The 23,703-nt window shown below is 38.0% G+C and overlaps 2 protein-coding genes across 6 annotated transcripts in view; both read right to left on the reverse strand.

The window, feature by feature from the left end:
* Positions 1-1,733, reverse strand: part of BDH2 (3-hydroxybutyrate dehydrogenase 2) — a 24,427-nt gene extending 22,694 nt beyond the window's left edge. For 2 of the 4 annotated variants that reach the window (XM_024741839.1, XM_024741842.1), the window contains exon 1: positions 1,661-1,730. The gene's annotated coding sequence lies outside the window, so the exon portion shown is untranslated. Of the gene's footprint in view, positions 1-1,660 lie in introns of all 4 variants that reach the window. The other 2 variants (XM_024741838.1, XM_024741841.1) reach the window with 1 other exon arrangement.
* A 4,481-nt stretch (positions 1,734-6,214) lies between these two features.
* CENPE (centromere protein E) overlaps positions 6,215-23,703 on the reverse strand; it is a 72,057-nt gene continuing 54,568 nt past the window's right edge. For both annotated transcript variants that reach the window (XM_024741787.1, XM_024741786.1), the window contains 7 exons: positions 22,965-23,183; positions 20,697-20,882; positions 14,815-14,927; positions 13,275-13,372; positions 11,189-11,372; positions 9,265-9,551; positions 6,215-6,543 (listed from right to left, as the gene is read on the reverse strand). In XM_024741787.1, the coding sequence (XP_024597555.1) occupies positions 6,449-6,543; positions 9,265-9,551; positions 11,189-11,372; positions 13,275-13,372; positions 14,815-14,927; positions 20,697-20,882; positions 22,965-23,183 (1,182 nt within the window). In that variant the 3' untranslated portion in view covers positions 6,215-6,448. The remainder of the gene's footprint in view (positions 6,544-9,264; positions 9,552-11,188; positions 11,373-13,274; positions 13,373-14,814; positions 14,928-20,696; positions 20,883-22,964; positions 23,184-23,703) is intronic.

The raw sequence follows: 23,703 nt of genomic DNA on the forward strand, positions 1-23,703 counted from the left end.
CCCAGCCGATGCCTGAGTGCGGCACGAATGCTAAGGCAGGCCCACTTCTGGGACACATCGAGCTCCTCCCGCTGGCCTCGCGGACCCTCCCGCGCCGTGAAGGATGCGCCCACACCGCCCAGCCCAGTGTCCCTCGCTCCCTCCCTTGCAGGCGGACTTCCCTCGCGGTCTGCTGGCTCTCCCAGCCTTACCTAGTTCCCTACTCATTTTCTCTCGCACCAGCATTTCCCCTAATAAATCCCGTGCGTGTTGAACTCTCTCGGAGTCAGCTTCTCGGAGGGCTAGACTAACAGCGCGTTTTTATAAGAGCTGACTGACTCCAGGGACTAGCTTACGACTTCACTGATGGTCTCTGATTGACGGAGAGCTGGGCTTTTACAATGCCTGACCTACTCTGATGCAATGAATTTTCAGCTTTTATTTTTCTTCTTACATGAGTGATATGTTTTTACTTAAAACATGGTTAAGAGTCGAAACTCCAGTAATCTTTACCCTCCCCCAATCTCGAGCATGATGTATTAAAAAGCTGCTATTTCACACTATTGGCATTGGTGACTTCTGGGTCATGGGACTGTGAAGGCACATTGCAAATGTTTCCCTAGGAGGCTTTGACACCCACCGAAGAACTTACTAAACAACTGCTGAAGCACAGGGCAGCCGTTTTGCTCACTATGAAAACCTCCCCCGAGCTGTCCTCCCTATTTTCTGGGACTAGATTTTCGAACCAAAGCCTTACTACTAGACATAACTGCACTATTATATTAAAACGGATTTGTTTGGAAAAATGAGTGCAAACATGGGCTGAAATGGTGAAATGAGGCAACTTTCAAGAAATCCCACGTGAAAACCAGACATGATGGATTTCTTACTCTAAATATTGGAATCAAAAGTGTTAAATTTTTTTTTGCCGCGCTGTAGGCCTTATGTGCTCTTATTTCTGCCACCAGGGATTGAACCCCGGGCCCAGCAGTGAAAGCACCAAGTCCTAACCACTGGACCACCAGGGAATTCCCTCAAAGTGTTAATTTTTGATTAGCAGAGACACAGAGCATTTTCAGGATCTCTTTCTTCATAAGCCAGGAAAACAATGTCCACTTTGACACTGTAAAATCCTCTCCTTTGGCTATTTTGAAAAACCTACCGGAGTTTCAAACTTGTTGAAAACCCATCCTTATCCTGAACTAACTGCTAAGTTTAATCCTGAAAAAAGGTAATGTGCAAAACTAACATCTGAAAAGAAAACCTCTCCTTTTCCCTGGCCAAAGTTTCATTTAAAATATACTGGGAGGGTTTCCCTGGTGGAACAGTGGTTAAGAATTCGCCTGCCAATAAAGGGGACACGGGTTCGAGCCCTGGTCCAGGAAGATCCCACATGCCGCGGAGCAACTAAGCCTGTGTGCCACAACTAGTTAGCCTGCGCTCTAGAGCCCACGCGCCACCGCTACTGAAGCCTGCGCGCCTAGAGCCCGCGCGCCTAAAGCCCGTGCTCCGCAACGAGAGGCCACCGCAATGAGAAGCCCGCGCACCGCAACGAAGAGCAGCCCCCGCTGGCTGCAACTAGAGAAAGCCCGCGGGCAGCAACGAAGACCCAACGAAGCCAAAAATAAATAAATTAATAAATAAATCTATTAAAAAAATAAAATATATTGGGAAATCTTACTTTACTGCAGCAAGTTGATGGCGTCGTCCAGATCACTGCGCGGGCAACAAACTTAAGACCTTTGTTCTAAATCAGGTCAGGTGCCTAATGCATGTTGGGATTTGTAGTTCAGGTTCCTCCAGTTTTTAGAAAATAATTTGCACATTCACATACTTTATATGTAATGTGCTGCCATCTAGTGGAGTTCAGGCAGAACTGTTAACTCCAATTTACGTAGAAGGTGAAAAGTAGAAAAGCATCTTACTTAGAATGTTGAAATCACTTCCTTCACTAATTTAACCTAAGTCCTTCTCTTTTTTTTTTTTGTTCCGGTACGCGGGTCTCTCCCGTTGCGGAGCACAGGCTCCGGACGCGCAGGCTCAGCGGCATGTGGGATCTTCCCAGACCGGGGCACGAAGCCGTGTCCCCTGCATCGGCAGGCGGACTCTCAACGAGTGCGCCACCAGGGAAGCTCCCCCTTCTCTTTTATTAGCACCTACTATGTGCTGCTCTGGGAGCACTCAAAGATGGAATGAGCCAGGAATTGCATGTGGAAGTTAGCAACAAAATAGAAGGAATGCAGGTCACTGAAGATACTGGAGCCTTCCTTTCTGGACCCTGACCTAGATAGTTCAGAGGGAGGGAAATAAAAATTCTCTTGTGCTTTTTAAGGAATAAGTACAGTTATTTTGGCACACGCAGTCTATTCTAACACTTATACTTAGTGGCAGAATGCAGGCATCCTGAGTACACTGAGGGGGTTGAGTCTGGGGAACTTCAAAGTGCATTGTTGGGTAAGAGCAAAAAATCAGGTTTGGCTGAAGGGAACAGAAATATCAGATCAAAAAGAATGGACTTAGATCCTGTGAGCCCTCTCTAGAGGCTTAGTAACTCATCACTTTATCAGGTGTGTAGCTGAGCCGAGACTGTTTAGGCTATTTTGTGCATGTGTATTTAAGTAGGGCTCGCTCAACGCCCACCCAACTGACTTCCCCTGCCTTTTACTTTGCAAAGGCTGGAAAACAACTATCAAATTCCTAGCCTTCTTTGCTACTAGAGCTGGCCAATGAAACATAGGCTGCATGCAATCTCTGAGGGCTTCCTTCTTGGATAAAAAGATGATGCCTCTCTGAAAGGCTTTTGACTTTTGCTCCTTCCCTTCTTTTCTCCTGGAATGCATCTGTGATGCATAGGGACATGGCAGCCATGTTGTGACTTGGTGTGAGGTCAGACGCATAAAGACAGCAGGGTGAGAGAAGGGACCTGGTTCCTTGAAGACAGCCTCAAGACAACAGCCCTAGACTAACTCCTCTGGATTTCTTATGTGAGAAAAATAAACTTCTTTCGATCACTTTTTTGCTCTTGGAGCTAAGTGTATTTATAATAGTCACAGTGGCTCAGAACAAAGACTGTTAAGTCAGAAGGATAAAGGTAAGCCCCATGTCTTTCTCTCACTAGCTAAGTCACTTAACTATAAATCTCAGTTTTCTCATCTTTAAAATAGTCATAGCACTTACCTCAGGGATGTTGTGAGGAAGGACTTGGCATGTAAAACCATCAGTACAATGTTACACTTGTACTTAATGATTAGTATATATTCAGTTATAATGGATAGCAAACATTGCCCTTTAAAAATTAAAAAAAACAACAACCCAAAAGTACCTTTTGGGGCCTAGACCAATGAGTTCATAGTAGATGGTCTTTTAATATTCACTGAATATGAATGGTAGGCTCTCAGTAATAATTCTTCCAGGCTCAAGAACATGTTTCTTATGAACAGTAAATATATTTTGTCTTCTCTGGTCCTAATTTTGCTTTTCAGATCATTTTAGTATTGTCTGACCATATTACTGCTTTTTAACCTTCTTGCAAGTTTCCATCGCTGATTTTCACTACCAGTCCTTCACAAACACTCATCACAATATTGAAACTCAGATCGTTAGAGGTTAGCAACATTCCAACATTGATGGAGCAACATAAGTGCCAGCTCTCTTTCCCCGACAGACACCGACTTAACAACCATATATGGACCGAAATACTTTTGTGAGAACTTCAGAAGCCCATTAAGAAATTGCAGTACCCTGGGTGAGGGCAAAGCTGAGGACAGCCACACTGAAGCGGGTGAGAAGAGCCATTTCTTACCTGCTACTACCCCTCTCCCAGGCTAGCACAGCTTAGCCCCTGGCTCAGTTTCCCCATCATGGGGACTAGGGGGAAAGAGGAGAGTGGAAGATTCACCCAAAGTTCCAGCTTTTCGAGGGCTGCTTGAGTGACTGGTCACGCTCCCCTACTTGGAGTGCTGATGGAACCGGCATGGTTTGGCACCAGAGAGCCTGCCGTGCCATCAGAGGCTGGTGTGGCTCTGCACAGTCAGGACAACATGCCCAGCTTGAAGCTTCATCCTTGAGAGGGGGGAAGAAGAGTAGAGTGTGTGTCTGGTGTTCCAGCTTCTTGGATGGCTGCACAAGTGACTGGTTTGTGTTTCGCCTGACTTGGGGTGCTGATGTACTTTGGCTGCCTGGGGGCCAATGAGAAAAATGGGCAGTGGGGTGGCTTCCTGCTGTAGCAACAAAGAACCTGCAGTACTGCAGACAGACACCAGAAGGAGGAAGAGGTTATGAGCTCCTGAAAAAGGCACTGGCAACCCTCTCGAGTTGGCAAATCACACACACAAGCCCAGAGAAGTTGCAATCCCACCAAAAGGTTGATTCGGAGGACCCCAGCATCTATAAATGAGCTCATTGATGGTGCTCCCCTGTATGAAGCTAGATGAGGTGAGGTGGATGTTTTCTCAAATGCATAAAACCCAGCAAAAAGTCAGAAGGCACACAAAGAAACATGGCACATTCAAAGGAACAAAATAAATCTCCAGAAACCAACTCCAAAGAAATGGCAATCTAAGAATTACCTATCAAAGAATTAAAAATAATAGTTTTAAACAAGCTCAATGATCTACAAGAGAATGCAGACAACTAAATGAAATCAGGAAAATGATGCACGAGCAAAATGAAAATATTAACAAATAAATAGAAACTATAAAAAAGAACCAAACAAATTCTGGCACTGAAGAATATAATAACCAAATAGAAAAATTCACTAGAGGGGTTCAACAGCAGACTTGATCAAGCAGAAGAATCAACAAAGTGGAAGACAGGTCATTTGAAATTATCCAGTCAGAGAAGCAAAAAGAAAGAAAAAAGTGAAGGGAGCCTAAGGTACTTATGGGACACTAGCAAGTAGACCAGAAGAGAGACGGGGACGAAGAGCTGATCTGAAGAAATCAATAATGGCCCCAAATTTCCCAAATCCAAGGAAGGAAATGGACATCCAAATTCAGAGTTAAGCAACATTCTGCTAGACTGGAAACCTGATGACTGATTATATTTTTAATGGCCTTTAAACTAGTTTTATTATTCAGGTGAACGTACCTACTAGACGTCGTAAAGAATCAAACCTGCAGTGCTGTTATAGTGTTCTGTTTGGGTAAGGGTGAAAAGGAGAAACAGGCCCAGGAGAGATTATAGGAGGGGACACTTTCCCCTCAGCCCTAGTGAATCCCTGTGACAGTATGTTAAGATAAGGGAAAAGATCCAATCCAGACTTTAGAATGATGGCTATGATGTAATTCATAGTCTCTTCCTTTGAATAATATTCTTACCAAAGAGCCAAGAATGCCTTGAAATCACTAACTCTGTTCTGAACCTTAAGCATCTTGCTGTTCTATGTGGTTTTTCAAAGTTATATGCTATAAAATATCAAATACTCTCTAAAACGTAGTTCATAACCTCTTGTAGGGTCAGAGACCCCTCTGGGAGTATGATAAAAGCAAGTATGGACCTTAGTACCCTAGAAAAATGAATCCACACACACAAGTTAACATTAAATTTCAGAGGTTTTACAGCCTACATGAAGAAGCCCACCTTAGAATGTCTTACGTATCTGTGAGGACCCCAGGTTTAGAAAACTTTGATGGAAACTCTGGTTGCTGTTTCCCCATGTCTAAAGTGAAAGGGTAAAATAAATCTATGTGGTTCTTCTACTTGGGAATAAATGTGCAATCGGGTACAAAGTCTAATAACAAACCAACCAATTTAGAGTGCTTGTATAGGGAGTGGGGTAGTTGGTAAAACACTGAAAAGTGAGAAACAACTTTTGTAGCTTATCACAGCAAAAGGAAGATTAAAACTAGAAAATGAAGAGGTCGTATCACTTGCTATTCCTTAACAACCTAAGTGTGGAATGCATGTGTGTATTTTTACAGCAAAATTCTGAAAGTCAACAAACAAGAAGAGAAGAGAGCCAAATATACCCTGAGTACCCCACCGAGAAACCATCAGTTAATATTACATGGTGCCGTCATTCAGAACTAAGCAAACGTTTATTGAATGTTCAAGGTACTAAAAAGGGAGTCTGTAATTTTGTCAATTAAATGATGTTTCATATTAATTTATGAATCATGCTTTGGAATTCTCTAAGTCACATGTGGATAACTTTACATTAATGAAAAAGTATACATTTTATGTATACGTGGAAAGATTGGAAATTTCCTTCAATAACTTTATTCTTTACAAAACATATAAATAAATAAAACTATTCAACTTCTAAAGGATTACCACATTCAAGAAGAAGGTACTGATTGCTATCACCATTCTAAATAACGGGAATGAATCCCGTTTCTTCACCTTCCAATTCTACTGGCAAAGTGAAAACTGAAGTGAAATTAAGTTGGACTGTGACATCATCGCCAGGGATAAACGCAGGCATTTCCAAACATGGAACGCTGGGCCCCCAGAAAAGTGACAGAGTAATCTACTGAGTCTTGCACTCGGGCACATCTTTTCCAGAGGACGCATGCCAAGGACCTGGCTGGGGATCCACAGTCTCTGCTCCAGCAATTTGTTCTTCTGAGAGGAAAAAAAAAAAAAATCAACAACAAAAGTAATCTTAGTAAAAACATATACAAATCTCAAATACAACTAAAGTGAAAAGGATGTTTGGAGTAGAGATATAAGAAGAGATGTAAGAAGAATGGAACACGGCACTTAAACATGGTTCATTAGTTTGCTTGTTAAAAAACTATATTTCACTTCGGCAGAGTTGAAGTTTTTTTTTTAATAGAACTTTATTGGAGTATGATTGCTTCACAATCGTGTGTTAGCTTCAGAGTTGAAGAAGTTTATTCTCCCTTTTCTCATAAGATGAATTGTTAGAAAAACCATATTGTACATAAAACCAAGAAGTAATAAAGTCTTATTTGGAATTCATCAATTTGAGATTCAAAGTGAACCAAACACAGATTAACTCAGTTAGATTTTCTTTTGTCCTATTTTTAGGGGGAAAAAAAAAATGGCGAGCTGTACAAATACTATGTATTTTAGAGAATATTTAGCCATCTTTAAAAAGTTTTCTTTGAGCCTTTAAAAAGCACTTCAACTGCATCTATTTGTTTATAAACAATATCTATTTTCAAATTATTATATTCATGAAGGTAAATCTAGAACAACGGGTCTTAGAAATTATCTTAGGTGTTGAGATAATATAAATTTACTTTTATAATTAAAATTATTTTAGACTGACATTTTACTAATTCAAGCTGAGACTATGTCCTTTAATTTTGAATTGGTCAGTTTTTGATTTATATATCCCTCCAGACTACTCTTTTATTTTACTTAAAAACTGTACCAGAGAGACCCATGTATTGATTAAAAAACTTAAGCATTTTTATTTGAGGTTGGATTACTTCATATTATGCATGTGCCTTTGGCACTGTCAGATAAAAATCAATAGGTGATTATAAAACTTTATCAGTGTTTGAATAGACCCTTCTAAAATGGTGTGTGTGTGTGTGTATACAGCAAAAGTTCCTTAGAAGTGTTAGCTAATGGAAGGTCCTCAAATGTTTGTTACATACTGTTCAATGAAGTGAATAGTTCAAAATTTTTCCCAAATTGCGTTGTTTCGTCCTATATCTCTAACAGCACTGTCAGAGCGCTGACGTGATCCAATTTTGACGTGTAGTTGACGAGAACAGACTGATTCCCTCTTTGTCACAAAGCAGAGTTCTCGTAAACCCTGGTAACCTTTGCTCAGAGCTTTAAATGATCTCTGGCAGCTGCCTCTCTTAATGTACAGTTTTGTTGCTTTAGGTTTCTACAAGTGCATAAAAGGGTGTTTCTGAGAGGCAGATACACTGTCACAAAGGGCCGTGGCCATACACACGTGGGTACATGATAAATGCTATGTGGTGACAAAGACTGAGAAACGCCATATTACAGAGCTTCTCCGGACATGTTCCCCACCTCTGTGTATAGCACCTCCGCAGAGCTGGGGGCGATCCCCGACTCCACCCCAGTCCATCCGATCAGGCACCTAGCACTGCTCATTTTGCCCCCAAATCTCTCCCATCTGTCCACGTCTCTCCATCTCCATTGCACCTGCCCAGGTTCATGCTGTCACCCTTGCCCAGGCAACTGTCAAACTCTTGCTCCTATGATTTGTTGGTTACCTAACATCTGAGGTAATGTTTTCAAAATTTACAAGTCATCACGTTCCCCTGATATTGTTTAAAGTCTTCCAACAGCTTCCTCTATATGCCTACAGGATCAAGTTTAAATTCCTTCACACTATCTACAAAGTCCTGCATGTCTGGCTCTGAGCTCTCTCTTTGGCTTCACTGACTACATCCACAGAAGCCTGTGTTCCTTGTGCTCTGGTCACAGCATATTTCTTTCAATCCTTCCCCTGACTGTGGTTCCTCCTACCCTGACGGCGGCTGTCACTGTCCCATCTGCCTGAAATGCTTTTCCCTCCCCTCTTTGTTAAGCTAACTCACATTAACCTCCTAGATCTCAGTTCCCTTTTTCAAGGAAGACTTCTGTAATATTTAAAAAACAACAACCTATATTATAAGTCTCATAGCCTTTTGCACTCTAGAATTTTACTTTTTTTTTGTCACTTGATTCCTGTCAATACCTGTTAGACTGTAAGCTCTAAGAGGGCAGGGACCATATCTGGTTTTGCTTATTAATGTACCATTAGGGTCTAATGTGTGACACAGAGTTGAAATAAAAAAATTCTGATTGATTAAATGAATAAGTAAATGATACAAGTCTATGATCTGGCTTGTGTAAAATGAATATAATACTATTGGAAATACTGGCCCATTGAATCGATAGGAAAATCTTTTTCAGTAAAACTGGTTTTGTTTATAAGGTAGTATCTTTATGGCCTTGGGAGAGTTGCTTGTCCATTCCAGGGGAAAGCTGAGGGTTTAAGAGGCAACCTTCACTTGGGGTTGTTTTCTTGCATTTCTAAAGAAATAATATCTTATTTTCAGATTTGATTTGCTAAGCAATGACTCACAAGTAGAATTTTTACATACCAAAGGAAAGAAAAAAAAAAAAGGCTTCACTTGGGGTAAAAAGTGACTACTGCACTTCAGAGCTGTGCTTTGGAGAAACTTTCTCCCACAGAAACAGCAATGAAGTCTGTGCACTGTGAGCCTCATCAACGCCATCCTCTCTTGTCTACACTTGCCCTGTGGGGATCACACATTAAAGAGAGGTTCCGACTGGTATCCCCCCCCATCCCCGCCCCATTTCCAAGCAACCAGTATATTTACCTACCTGGGCAAAGGCCTAAACCTGAGTTATCAAAATAGTGAACTGGAGAAGGTACTGGCAAAGACTTTGATCGGCTATCAAAAAACCAAGATTTTGGCGATTCCTTTGGCACAGGATCTTGTAAATTCCTTTCTTTGCACTGAGATGACATATGTTGTCTCTTTTTAGAGGCTGTTCCAGTCACTTTAGGAGACTTTGGAGAATTCTCACAAGTTACTTCTTTGTGAGCCTCTCTTTTAAGGGTTCTCTCCTTCCACGTTTTGACCTCATTGTAAAGATGATGATTATTGCTTAAATGTGAGGGGTCAGGGCGGGGCGGGTGGGGTGGAGGTGGAGAAAAAAGGAGAACATAAGACTGCAATTCCTGCAACGTACTCATGTTTAAGTTAAGAAAAAAAAAACTGCTTTAAATTGTGGTAAAATATACATAACCTATAATTTACCATTTAATCATATTTATAGTTAAGTTTCAACCTAATGTTTCCTGTTTGGACTGTTTCCACAGTTCAGAAAATGAAATGAGGTCAGTATAGTTTAAGTAATTGTAATAACCTCCGAAATCATGGAGTTTTGAAAAGAAAGCTCAGAGCATGACATCAGGTTTTTAAATAAATCAGTGATATCGTCCAGAGGTTTATCTGTTGATAATTTGTGGCCATAATTCGATAAATCAGTCTGGGTAGATGATTCTAATGTACCTTTGTTATTTTAAAAGAAATAATTCACGGTACTTTTCTGGATTAGTTACAGTCTTGCTTCTCATAGGAAATGCCACCAGCATTTATCCAGTTTCTCCAGACAGAAACCTGGGCAACCATCCTAGGGGCCTTTCTCTCCTTTACGTGAGCCAAGTCTGTTGATACAACCTCATACTTACTTCTCAAATTCATTTCCTTATTTTTATCTGCATTGGCACCATTCCAGTCCATGCCAAAATTATCTTTTGCTTGGACAACAATAAACAGATTCCTAAATTGGGGCCTCCTATACTGTGATGCTATCTGATCTCAGCAGGCCTTGGCTTAAAATCCTCCAGTGGAATTAATCCTTCCCTTACGTTTTAGGATACCACCCAAACGTCCTCCCAGTGACCTTTGGGGCCTGTGTAACCTGGACCAGTTACCTCTGGCATCTCATCTTGCACTTCACTGTCTCAGTCTCTATGCCCTGGCCACAGTGGATGTCTTTCAGTTCCACCAGCTGGTCGCCCTTCCTGACTCAAAGCCTGTGCACGTGCTGCTCCCTCAGCCTAGAAGGCTTACCCACCTCTCCTTTCACCTGGCCTAATTTCTACTCATTTTTCACATCCAGTCTTAAAGGTCAGTCTCTTGATCACCACCCCTCCCCATACCTAGGGAAGGTTTGATCCCTCTGTGTTATACCCTTTCATAATGTCCTATTTTTTGTTGTTGCTGTTTGCTTGATAGCACTCATTACAAAGGATTAGTTATTTGTGGAATTATTTGTTTAATGCCTATTTTTTTTCCTCATCTCATTGGTAGAGGTTAGCACAAGATTCTAGTCATTGGTAGAAGCCAAATAATTAAATTTGTCAGAACTGTTTTTAAAGTAAAACTAAGTAGGCTACGATAATGGACCTAAGGGGTTCCTCCTTGAGTAAGAGCCTCATTGACTTGGGTATATGGACTTGTGGTATATTTAAGCTGTTCCCTCAAAGATCCTTCTTTACTTCCTAGTTCTTGGCTTAGTTAAAAATAGGTCAATTGACAGATAACCAACATCTGGAATGGTGCTACCATATTCTTATGCCTTTTAAAAAAGACATATTTTATGTAACTTAAAAATTACTTTCTCCGTATGTGTGAAGGATTGCCAACCGCAAAAACTATTTATGTATGTGTCTATATCATCCTCCCCGACACGTAAGACGTAAGTATAATTTCTATATCGTGTGAGCAGATCCTACCTTAACAGCTCATTCTTTTGCTTTATTAGCTGTTCATTTTGCTGCTTTAACTTGGAAACTTCCTTTTCCAGCCGTATATACTCACTCTTCAGGATAAGAGCTTTCGTGCTTTGTACAATGCCACTGCCACCTCCACAGGTGAAGGGTTTATTTGAAGGCTGAGGATCAGCATGTTCTGATACCACTGTGGGAGGCAAAAATACAGACAGGTGATAATTTTAGTAGTTCCAAATAAAGAAATAAAGAAAACATTATGAAAGGTAGTAAGTCACTATAAAAACCAATATACCACCATCTCCCTGGAAGTCATCCTTGCCCACCTCCTTCTCCCTTAACCTCACACGGCTATTTGGTCATCAATTCTAAACAGCTCTCGAGTCCTCCTGCTTCTCTCCACCCACCAATTCCACTCTCATAATCCTGCTGAGATCGTTCACCATCACTGTGGTAGTAACAATCCTCCCCAGAGCTGTCCTCCATTGATCTATCTTCTAGAGCAGTAGAATCACCTGGCGGGCTTCTTCCTACAGTGTGTGTGGGGTCCACCCCTGTCATTCAGTGCATCACGAGTATTCAACACATACCTGTTCACAAGATAAACCTTAGAATGATATTAGAGCATATATTATTAAGTATTCTACACTGTGTGTGTAAAAGTAACGTAAGGAACTGTTCTGTAAATTTTAGATACAACTGCATACGAGTGTGAGGTGCTTATGAAATAGAATAATCCACTGGGTCACTGATGATTTATAAAAGGGGGATAAGGTGTGTGTGGGGAAGATACTCAATGTCCATTTCCTTTTGAATTATTCTGAATTCAGGGACAATATGTACCTGAAAGTCACTTACAAATCAAGAGTAATTATCTTGACCCTTCTGTAACAACAAGGAATCCTCAGTTCTATTTTTATCCCTTGAAGTTTTCCAGATAGTAGCTATGATCATCTTTAACACTATCTCTAATTCTTTTTTTTAAATGAGTGGACAATAATACACACAAATATCATCTTACACTTGCTTGACCTTTAGAATTTTCAGTGTGCTTTGCACACACAACTTTTAGTTTGATCCTTATTATATACATTGTCTTCAGGATTTCACACAGCCCTTAAGTGAGAGCAATCAGTTCAGAGGCCTGTCCCTGACTGCTAGTTCAATGCTTGTCTTACTATACAAAGCTGCCCCAAGTACTGTTCAGCATTTTCTCTTTTCAAATGAAATATAAGAGATAGAAATACAGAAAAAGGTATAGTTTGAGAGAAGACTGTTCCTAAGATAAATTTCAAAAAGTTTGCAAGTATGCATCAACTCTATATTTTCAGTATCAAGAACAAGTAGGATAATATTTAGTTATTTTTACTGTGAACTGATAATATTTTTACCGTGCACATGGTTACAATCTATTAAGACATGTGCTTGTATTTTTATTGGGACGTGTACTTCTACCCTGATAGTTAAGTCATTCTTTTACAGTGCTGAAGATATCTTCACCAATAGGTAAAGATCTGATTATGCAGAAGTAAAATTTGTATTTTCTAAAAATCTATAATGGACAGACAGTTAAGATTACAGTAAACTAAGGAGATGTCACAGGATAAATATGAGCCCAATGAATTCATTTTAAAAATAGTTTTTTCTTGGGGCTTCCCTGGTGGTGCAGTGGTTAAGAACCCGCCTGCCAATGCAGGGGACACGGGTTCGAGACCTCGTCTGGGAAGATCCCACATGCCGCGGAGCAACTAAGCCTGTGCACCACAACTACTGAGCCTGCGCTCTAGAGCCTGTGAGCCACAGCTACTGAGCCCACGTGCCACAACTACTGAAGCCCGTGTGCCTAGAGCCTGTGCTCCACAAGAGAAACCACCGCAATGTGTAGCCCGCACACTGCAACCACAGAAAAACCCGCATGCAGCAACAAAGACCCAACGCAGCCAAAAAACTAAAAAAATAAAAAGTTCTTTCTAAATCAGTGATTAACTTAGCTTTATTTTTGACTATCATACCTGTAATAGCAGTCTTCAAAATATGTAAGTGTATTGCAGTAAAATGGAAAGATTGGGAAGTATCAGCATTTTCTACTTACTTGAGGTATCTTGGGCCTGTTGATTTCTTCTAAGATTTTCTCTCAATAGCCTTATAACTTCTTTTTGATATTCCACAGTGGCTTTTGTCGAAGCGATTCTATTAAGAACAATAGAAATATGTAAAAGCCCAGAAACTAATTTTTAATGAAGGAATAAACACAACTGCTGTCAAGAATTTTCTAATAGGACACATCACATAAACACAATGTCCTGGTAGCAGTAGATGAGCCCTCATGACACCCTCCTGGTATCATGCACCTCACAGCTATAACACCACCAAATTGGAAGTATTCTGTTTGGTTGCAGCAGCAATTTTTTTTAACATTGAGAAATCAATTCTTTTAAAATTTCTGGAAGCCCAAGAGCTATTAACCAGATATTGTGTAAAATTATATCTGGGGGCACCATAAAATAAATAATTGGTCTGTTACCATGAGGTCCTAGAAATACCTTGAAGGTACAACAATTACCAGAGCATGAAAGCAAAAAGCAGCTTCCTTTCTAACATTGTCAGGAAAGCAAACCCTGGCTGCAGCTCTGGTCTAAGGTGATACAGTCAAAGGTCAAATTCTACTCATTGTTCCCTGGTAGAGACATTTTGTGAACTGTTTGCTTAAGCATTAATCAGCAATGATAAATCAGCAATGATAAATCAGCAACGATACTCTGCTTTTCTTAGAGGCTGACAGTATCTGCTGATTCGATTCTATAAGTAAAATTGCTTTTTATAATGAAGATCTTAATAGACCTAAGTTTCACTTCTTATCACCAGAAGCCTGGTTAGAACGAATGAAGATTCAGAGTGCTACATTTTAGGCAAAATTAGATATCATCATTAAATATTTATAGGAAGAATTAAAAGTGTTAGGAGCCAGAAGGGATCTTAAGAAATCCTTTAATATAAACCTATCCTTTTATTGATTATGAATGTGAGGCCCAGAGAGATTAAACAGCTTGTGTAAGGTGATATATTCATTAGAGGCAACATATTTCTAATTTAGTTTCCCCGACACTGGCTAATGTTCTTTTCATTAGGCTATACCACAAAGAACTTGAGGCACGTTATTACATATATAGTACTATATATAAATAAATCAATAAAAAGAGGATATGCTCTTGGGCATTAGGTATTATAATTTAAAAGGAAATACAACTTTTTCATAAAAATACAATGGGAAGAACAAATAAAATTAAGAGAACCAACAGAGACCTTAGTCAAACTGCTAAATACACCACAGGTTCTTAACATTTACTTTCAAGCATAAAAAGGATATTTTAAAGCTATTTAAATATGATTGAGCAAGAAGCATCCAAAGACATAGTGTGTTAGTAATCAGAATTGTGCTTATTTTAAAAATTTTGCATATGTAATGAGAATTTAATAGATTTAAAATCTGTGAATGTTTGCATTTATTTTTTTAAAAAGCAATAACAATATTTTCATATATTTAAAAAAGTTAACTAATGCAAAAGAAGTTATATAGTTTTGAAAGGAAATTTAAGCTTTTAAAGTCATGTTCAATTAAGGCAAAGACATACTCCTTTTCAAAATCCTTGGCATTTTTCATCTTCTCTAGGTCTATTTTCACCAGCTTTGTTTTGAGCTCTTCAATTTCTTCTTTATAGGGCTTAGCTCCTAAAGCAACTTTGTCCTAAATTTTTTAGAGAAAAGAAAAATGAAATAATTTTAGAGCAGTTCTGAAGAGTTGTTAACTGCCTTGATCTGGTAGAAACATTTTAAAACAGCAATCTTCAAATATATAAAAAGCAGGGAAGGCACAAATTAACACTGAAATGAATAACAAATAGATATATGATGTGAAGTATAATCTGAAGCTCTTGGAAGCTAATACATACTTAGAGAACATATGACTTTTGTTTCTTAGAACAATTTTTTTCCCAATTTAAAAACAATCTACCTAAACAAATGAAACAAAGGTTGAAAACAATGAAATGGGCAGACGAAGGTTAATCAGGAAAATGAAAGAAAACGATGTCAGAACAGCAATATAAATATCAAACTGGAACTGAATTTAAGGCACAAAGTAGTATGTAGCATAGTTGAGGATATTTTGTAGTCAAAGATGGTTCAATCCAGTGATATATCTACTTTCTACTCAGAGAAAAAAAAAATCCATATATAAATCTTTTCTTTAAATGAATAGATTTCATTTTCAAAGTAATTTTAGGCTTATGGAAAAATTGAGCAGAGAGTACACAGAGTTCCCATAAACTGTGCCCTCCCCCTGCCCCAACTCTCCTGTTATAAAACATATTAATGTGGTATAGTTGTTACAAATGATGAGCCAATATTGATACATTACTATTAACTAAAGTTCATAGTTTACATCAGGGTTTATTGTTTGTGTTGTATATTCTATGGGTTTTAACACTTGTATAATGACATGTGTTCATCATTACTCTATCATACAGAATAGTTTCACTGCCCTAAAAACCCCCTGCACTCCACCTATCCATCCTTCCCTCCCTCCCCTTAAACTGTTGGCAATTCCTGAACTTTTTACTGTTTCCCTAGTTTTGCCTTTTCCAGAATGTCATATGGCTGGAATCATCCAGTATGTAGCCTTTTCGGATTGGTTTATTTTAATGAACAATATGCATTTAAGATTCCTCCACGTCTTTCTGTGGCTTGAGAGCTCACTTCTTATTACTGCTGAATTAATTGCTCTTTTTATTGCTGTACCACAGCCACACAGTGGAATACTATTAGATATTGAATACAAAAATAAACCCATCTAAATTAGGAACCCAGAGAGCTCTCTATTCCTCTAGGCTTTCCCACTTCAACCCCCATCAAAACATCTGTACACACACAATGACTAGCAAAGACTAAAAAGATGCAAAGCTTCTAAAAATGACAGATGCTCAGCTTAAGGAGGTTGATGACTGGGTCAGATGAAGCCACTGTTTGCTCAGTCAGAGCACCAGTTCAATACCCAGGCCTTCTGGACCAGACACTGACATCAGGGACTCCCTGGGCGTGTGTCTGGCTGAAGTGGTGTCAGTTTCCCAAGAAACTGCCAAACTTTCCTCCGAAGTAGCTGTACTATTTGCATCCTGCCATGATGACTGAGTGTTCCTGTTGCTCTACATCCTCACCAGCAATAAGTGTTGTCAGTGTTCTGAATTTTGGCTGTTACGGTATTTTGAGATACCATAGGTGTGTAGTGTTATTCTTGTCATTTTGATTTTCAATTCTGTAATAACATGATGTTGAGCATCTTTTCTTATGTTTATTTGCCATGTGTCTGTCTTCTTTGGTGGGGTGTCTATTCAGATTTGTGGCCTGTTTTTTGTCTGTTTGTTTTTGTTTTGTTTTGTTTTGTTTTTTTGCGGTACGCAGGCCTCTCACTGTCGCGGCCTCTCCCGTTGCGGAGCACAGGCTCCGGACGCGCAGGCTCAGCGGCCATGGCTCACGGGCTCAGCCGCTCCGCGGCATGTGGGATCTTCCCGGACCGGGGCACGAACCCGTGTCCCCTGCATCGGCAGGCGGACTCTCAACCACTGCGTCACCAGGGAAGCCCTGTGGCCTGTTTTTTAATCGGGTTGTTTGTTCTCTTATATTTAGTTTTAAGAGTTCTTTGTATATTTTGGATAACAGTCCTTTATCAGATATGTTTTGCAAACATTTTTCTCCCAATCTGTGGTTTGACTTTCACAGGGCAAACGTTTTTAATTTAAATGAAGTCCAACTTATCAATTTTTTCTTTCACGTATCGTGTTCTTGGTGTTGTGTCTAAAAAAGTCATCGCCCAACCCAAGGTCTGCTAGTTTTTCTCCTATGTCATTTTCTAGGAGTTTCCTAGTTCTGTGTTTTACATTTACGTTTATGATCAATTGAGTTAATTTTTGTGAAAGGTGTAAGGTCTGTGTCAAGCCTTGTTTTTTCGCTTGTGAATGTGCAATTGGTCCAGCACCATTAGTTGATAAGATTATCCTTTTCCACTGAACCACTGAATTGCCTTTGCTCTTTTGTCAAAGATCAGTTGACTATAGTTGTGTGGGTCTATTTCTGTGCCCTCTATTCTATTCCATTGATCTATTTGTCTATATACTGTTTTAAAAATTCAAAGAACTCCAAAAACAATTATCCATTTATGATATCAAAAATTTAAAAATATATTCTATAAGCGCAGAAGTTACAGTAACTTTTTACCACAATATAATGAAATAAATTAGTCATATATAACATTGTTTAAAATAATTCTTACATAAAAAAAATCAAAATTGGAAATACTGACTTAAAATGAAAGACAATAAGAATTCCATATTTCAAACGTTTGGCATGTGATGAAAGCTGAACTCAAGACATACCGATCACCTTAAACAGTTTTTCTAATGAACTGAAAGTATAATTTTTAGTTAACATGATCTATTTATCGTCTATATTTTAGATGGATTCTGTTAATAAACTTTCCTTGTTCTACCAGAAAAAGAATTCCTTTGAGTATGAATTAAATTACATCAAATTTAGAAATTAATTTGGGAAAAACTGATGGATGTACAGTATTTAGGTTCCAAAACAGGAAATGGCAGGCTTCAAATCTTAAACCACATTTTCTCCCGCATTACTCTTTGAAGTTCTATTGTTCCTTTCATATATGTTTTCCTCATCTTTTGTTTAGTCTTCAAACACTTTATTTTAGATTCTGTGGCCATTACAAGATTTTTTTCCTATTGTGTAGGATGTCCATAAAGTTCTAGTGCAGCTTAAATTTTTAACAAATTCACTGCTATTTGACATAAACAATTTGTAAAGATACAACAGAGGAAAAATATAAAGACTTAAATGAAATTGTTAATGTTTCATTTGTTCAAACTACTTTCTTCCATATTCCATTAATAAACCCTACATTATATTGGATAGGTATTTTCAAATAGTGGTAAATAGGTTTTTATTTTTTTATTATGCCAACTCTTGAGTTACATGCAAAAGACTGTATTTTATAGAATATTTATATAATACACAGAAACAAATATTTCAAAAATTCAAACTGTACAAAGATTTTTATGGATACCCTGTATTTTGCTTTCTTTCCCCAAGAGTGCTGTACAAGACCCCCCAGACTCTGCTATATTATCTAAATGGTTACTTCTGGTATGCAGGAAAGATACTTGTCTCTCCATAACACAGGTTCAATCTATACTGAATGTGAAGTTTGCTGCTCACTCCCTCTTTCTTTATGCCCTTTCTTCACTTATATGAGGAAATTAGAACCACTCTCTCTTGCCCCCCACCTGCCCCTCTTTCTCTTTTACTCCCGCCTGCTCCATCTCAGTATCTTTTAGTTACTCTGCATCTCTTCTCCATATGTTCACGCTCCCATCTAGTCTCATGACTTTTATATGCTGACAATTCCCCAAACTTACACCTCAAGTTTAGATCTCTCTCTCTCTCTCTCAGACTCACATATCCAACTGCCTAAGACATATCTCAGCTTGGGTGTCCCCAGTAGGCATTTCAAATTCAACGTGCTCAAAACTGAACTCTGAGTCTGCTCCCATGTTCTCAAACTTGCTCTTCTGGCAGCCTTTTCTATCTCCATAAATGGCAAGTCCTTTTTCCAGTTGCTCAGGTCAAAAACTAGGGAAATCATCTCTGACTCCAAGAAATATGAGAGGAAGAGATGTGTGCCACTTCTGGGCTAGAGCCTTTGAGAGTAGAGATTTTAAGATATTTTAGCTTCTCCATCTTGTCCCTTTCCTGTGAGCCCAAGCATGGACAGCTTAAAACCTGGCTTTAATCACTAAGATGAAAACAGCACCCAAGGGTGTGGCAGAGAAACAAGATGGGAGAAATGTGGGCCTCTGATTGATCATGTGAACAAAGCCATCCCCCAACCTGGAATTCAGGCTTTTATATGAATTAGAGAAATAACCTTCCATCTTATTTGAGCCATTGCATTTTTGGTTCCCTTTGCTGTAGCAGCTAGCATGTCACACTAACGCACCCTTCTGTATTCTATCTTCAGAGGGCAACTTTTAAAACATTAAGACCGTAATAGCCTTTAGCCAAAATCCTCTGATGATTTCCCATCTCACCCAGAATAAAAACCAAAGTAGTCTGCAAGACACTTTATGGGTTGATTCTCTGCTACTTCTCACCTTACTTCCCACCTCTATTCTCTTGCTCACTCTGCTCAGGAGACAATGGCTTTCTTATGGTTTCTTAAACACGTCTAGACTGTTTCTGTGTTGAAGGCTTTGTGTTTGCTATTTCCTTTGCCTAGAAGGCCCTTTCCCTACTACATCACTCACTCCATCACTTCATGTCACCTCAAAGGTGTGGCTCTCCTCAATGCCCTTTTATAAAGTCACATCTCTTTCCCTTATACCCCAACCCTCACTCAGTATCCATGTACCCTTGTCTGGCTTAACTTTTTTCCATTGCACTTTTCACCACTTGACACACGTATATACTTCATTATTTTCTGTCTTCCTGAACAAGAACATAAACTCCTTGAAGGAAGGGAGAAACTTCTATTTTTTTTTCCCACTGCTGTATACATGGCATCTAGAACAATGACCAACACACAGCAGGTAACCAAAAATATTTGTTGAAAGAATAAAAATGTGGTCATTTAATTATTTGAAATATTAAAAAACTACTATCAAAAATTCTAAAGCCTCACAGTTGATTTTCTTGGTTTTTAGCTATACAAACAATTGCTGAAAAACAAAACTGAGATTATTTTCTCTTGCCTCTCTGTTTCATGTCTCACTGAATGAATCAGAATTTTTAGAACAATGTTAAATAATGGAAAGAACAGACATCCTTTACTTATTCCTAATTTTAACTGTAATGAAGAGACACTGGAGCAAGAATAGCACAAATACTTATTAGGGCTGGACTCAAGTAGCACAAGTGTGAGAAGTGGCTGGGCTAAAAAAAAAAGGGAGTGGTAAGGATATGATGAATGAGGGTGCAAACTGTGTAAGGGCATTCATGGTCAAAAAGATTTATATTACTGCTCTTTATAAAGAAAATAGGTCAGAGTCAGCCGAAAGGCTGGGACTCAATAACAAGGGATTAAGCAGAAGAAAAGAGAATTTTAAAATGCACTTATCTAATAAAGAATGTTAAATATTTAGATAGGAAGCCTTTTTTTGAAAAATAAAAAAATAGACATTTTAAACTATAAAGAATAATATTTATATCTCTTAAAAATAATTTTTCTAGGAAGATAAAAATCATTATCTTGAATGAAAATATACTCCTGTATTTCATTTCTAAGTTGTCACTTGCTTCTTAAAAGTTTGAGTACTGAACTTCAGATATTCACAGATAATAGGAAGTTGAAGTAAAAGCTGAGTCCTAGATTATCTGCCAAATTCAACAGTAAAAGAAAAAAAAAAAACAAACAAACCCTTTTATTTATAAAATGAGTTTGTTAAATTACCTGAAGTATTTGGATCATTTCTTTTGTTTTTTCAAGGCAATCATTTGATTCATTAACTTGCCCTTGAAGTTTTGCTATTATGTCATTAGTCATCTCAAGTTCTTTCTGCATCTTTATAATCTTGCCTTCCTCATGCATAGCGCTTTCTTTAGCTTCATGGAGTGACGTTTCCAGCTCTTGAGTTTTCTATTAGAAAAAGTACACATGCTTAAGGTCTGCCATATAGACAGAGTCATAGTACATAAGTTTAAGACAAAAATAATCATATATAGGAATTAATTTTCACAGATTTCACTAACAAAGGATAGAAAAGAAGCCAATGTCACTCAATTTACACATGTATTTCTTTTTATTTATAAGCTGATGTCTTTTGGATTAAAAAATGCCCACATTTTACATTATAAGGTTTAGCGTTTATTTACTAGTTAGCATGGTGCCAAGCATATTAAATAGGTACTTACATTTTAAATTAACACCACTTAGAGAAAGTACATTTGATAATTAGCTCTTTAAAGTAATACATGTCTTTTCCTTTATTTTTATTACCTACTTTTTAACTTGAAAAATACAAGCATATGGAAAAATTCAGAGGCATTTGATGAAGAGTAAGTTTCCCCACCTCAGAACCCTAGCTGACCCTGAATGAAGTAATGACTAAACTCTTTCAGGTGTATCCTTCCAGAAGTTTCCTATGTGTATCTAAGCATAAGTGAATATTCAGTTCATAAAAACAGTCATACACACAGTAGGAAATAAATATATAGTTACTAAATATATAGTATACTAAATATATAGTTCTGCATTTAAAAAAAAATCTAATAATATATTTTTCAGATCTTTCCATTATCGACACACGTAGATCTCTCATATTTGTTTTCATGGATACATACATCCATACATTAGTGGAGACCATCCACTAATGAACACTTAGGTTATTTCCAGTTTTTTCCATGTACAAAAATACTGGAATTTAAATACCTGAATTTGTTCATATTTATAAGATTATTCTATGCAGGCTTTCCTGGAAAATGTGTTTTTTGACCTACTCAGAATTTATTTTTGCTTTGTGAGTGGGGTAGAAATCCAGACTTTTTTCCCAGATAGCTAGGTGGTTGCTCTGAATCAAACATTAAGTAAATCGTCTTTTCCCCACTGAGCCGACTGTTACCATTATCATATACTAAATCCTCATACTTATCTGAGTGTGCTGCTGAACTCTGCTCTGTTCCAATGCTCTGTTTACCTATTTCTGCATCATTACCAAACTACTCTAGTTATCTATTCCTGTATCATTACCAAACTACTCTAATTTGGCATAATTACCAAACTAGTGGCATATTATTTCTTATCCGATAGGGCACTTCCTGGGTCACTAAAGACGTTATCTCCCTCTGCTTCTTTATCTTATTGCTTTGGTAGATGGGTTTCAAATTTCTGCTGTTTTATCTCTGCCAGCTGACTGAGGTAGTGAAGTGCAGCAAATCAATCAATTGTATACTACTGACCTTCTAGTTTCCACTGGTAGCGATTAAACTAGTGGTTGATGTTTTATTATAAGTATTTACTTTGGTAAAAATGATTATAAGTTATATAAGTGTATAAGTGTATAACTTATATACACTCTTGGGTACCCTACTAAGTCATTTTGTGCGCTAACAAAATAAAATAGCATGTTCGCTTTACAGAGTCCCACGTAAGGGTAGTTAATAAAGTAACTGAATTATTCAAATAACATACTGATTCTTGGATACAGGTTAATCTGCTTAAGAAATCTGTTATATTTTTGGCCTCTTCCATTTTGATCTTGATTATAACATTAACCAGTATGAAAGACACTGATGATAATTAGAGAAAAACTAAATTGCTCTTTCCCCCTAAACTAGTTCTGTATACAGACACAGATTATATTTTAATAGAAAGTCACATGATTTAGGAAACTTACACTGTATGGTAATAATACTTTAAGTGTCTGTATCTAGTAATCAAATTAAGCTATGAGTTACTTCTGTTTTATAATCCAAAGGGAAGTTCTTATATAATGTCTAGCTTCATAATTAGTTGAGTGATAGCCACGATAGAACTATATTTAAAAAACAAGCCCATCACACGGGCACAAAGATGGTCCATGTTCCTTAACACATTCAATACTATAATTTTGCTCTGAAATGTTATATAAGACATGTTATATATAAATGTTATATAAGATGTTAAATGCATTTTTAAGTCTTTGATGAAGCTGCAAATTGAAAAACATAAGAAAGTACATACCTCTGTGGCTTGTTGTGTAGTTCTTGATGTAACATGAAGATTCTTATTGTCTTGTGTAGTAGGATTAACAAGGGAACCAGAGTTCAGGGAGATCTTCAAAGTTTGGTAGCTTTTAAACAGTTTTTCATTGTTCTCTTTCATTGATTTCAGATCACGTCCCCATTCTTTGGCTATGGTGGCATTTCTTTCTTCGAATTCTGTTGATTCATTCATTATAGCCTATAGGATAGTAAAAACACCATTATAGCTCTAAGATGAATTACATTAAAAAAAAATCCACTATGAAAATAATAGATTTCTAGGTCAAGGCATAGGCCAAAATTATTCAGAATATTCCAGAACAGCACTTTAAAAGGATGTGAACATTCTTTGTGGTTTGCATCAGTTCCTGAAATTTCAAACGATGTTGGATGTTGGTGATGAGAATAAAAGAATAAAGGCTGGAGAGCATTCGTGTTGATTTGCAAGATGATAATCTTACCTTATTAGATCAGTACTAATGTATGAAGAAGAATCCAAAGAATTGTGAAGGTTAAAGTTATTATGTATGTTATGACACATATCATGTCATATATAAACATTAACTGACATCTAATAGCAGAGCATAACCAATAAACTTAACAACAAGCTATTTTCATTCCAAACCTCAGTGGTTCCAGGGAAAATCATTCACTGACTTTTGGTAATTAATCTGAAAACCTTGTATTTCTGTGCAGGGAATAATGATCAACCAATGCCT

Source organism: Neophocaena asiaeorientalis, unplaced genomic scaffold, assembly GCF_003031525.2.
Source record: "Neophocaena asiaeorientalis asiaeorientalis breed wild unplaced genomic scaffold, Neophocaena_asiaeorientalis_V1.1 scaffold218, whole genome shotgun sequence".
In the NCBI taxonomy this organism is placed as follows: domain Eukaryota; kingdom Metazoa; phylum Chordata; class Mammalia; order Artiodactyla; family Phocoenidae; genus Neophocaena; species Neophocaena asiaeorientalis.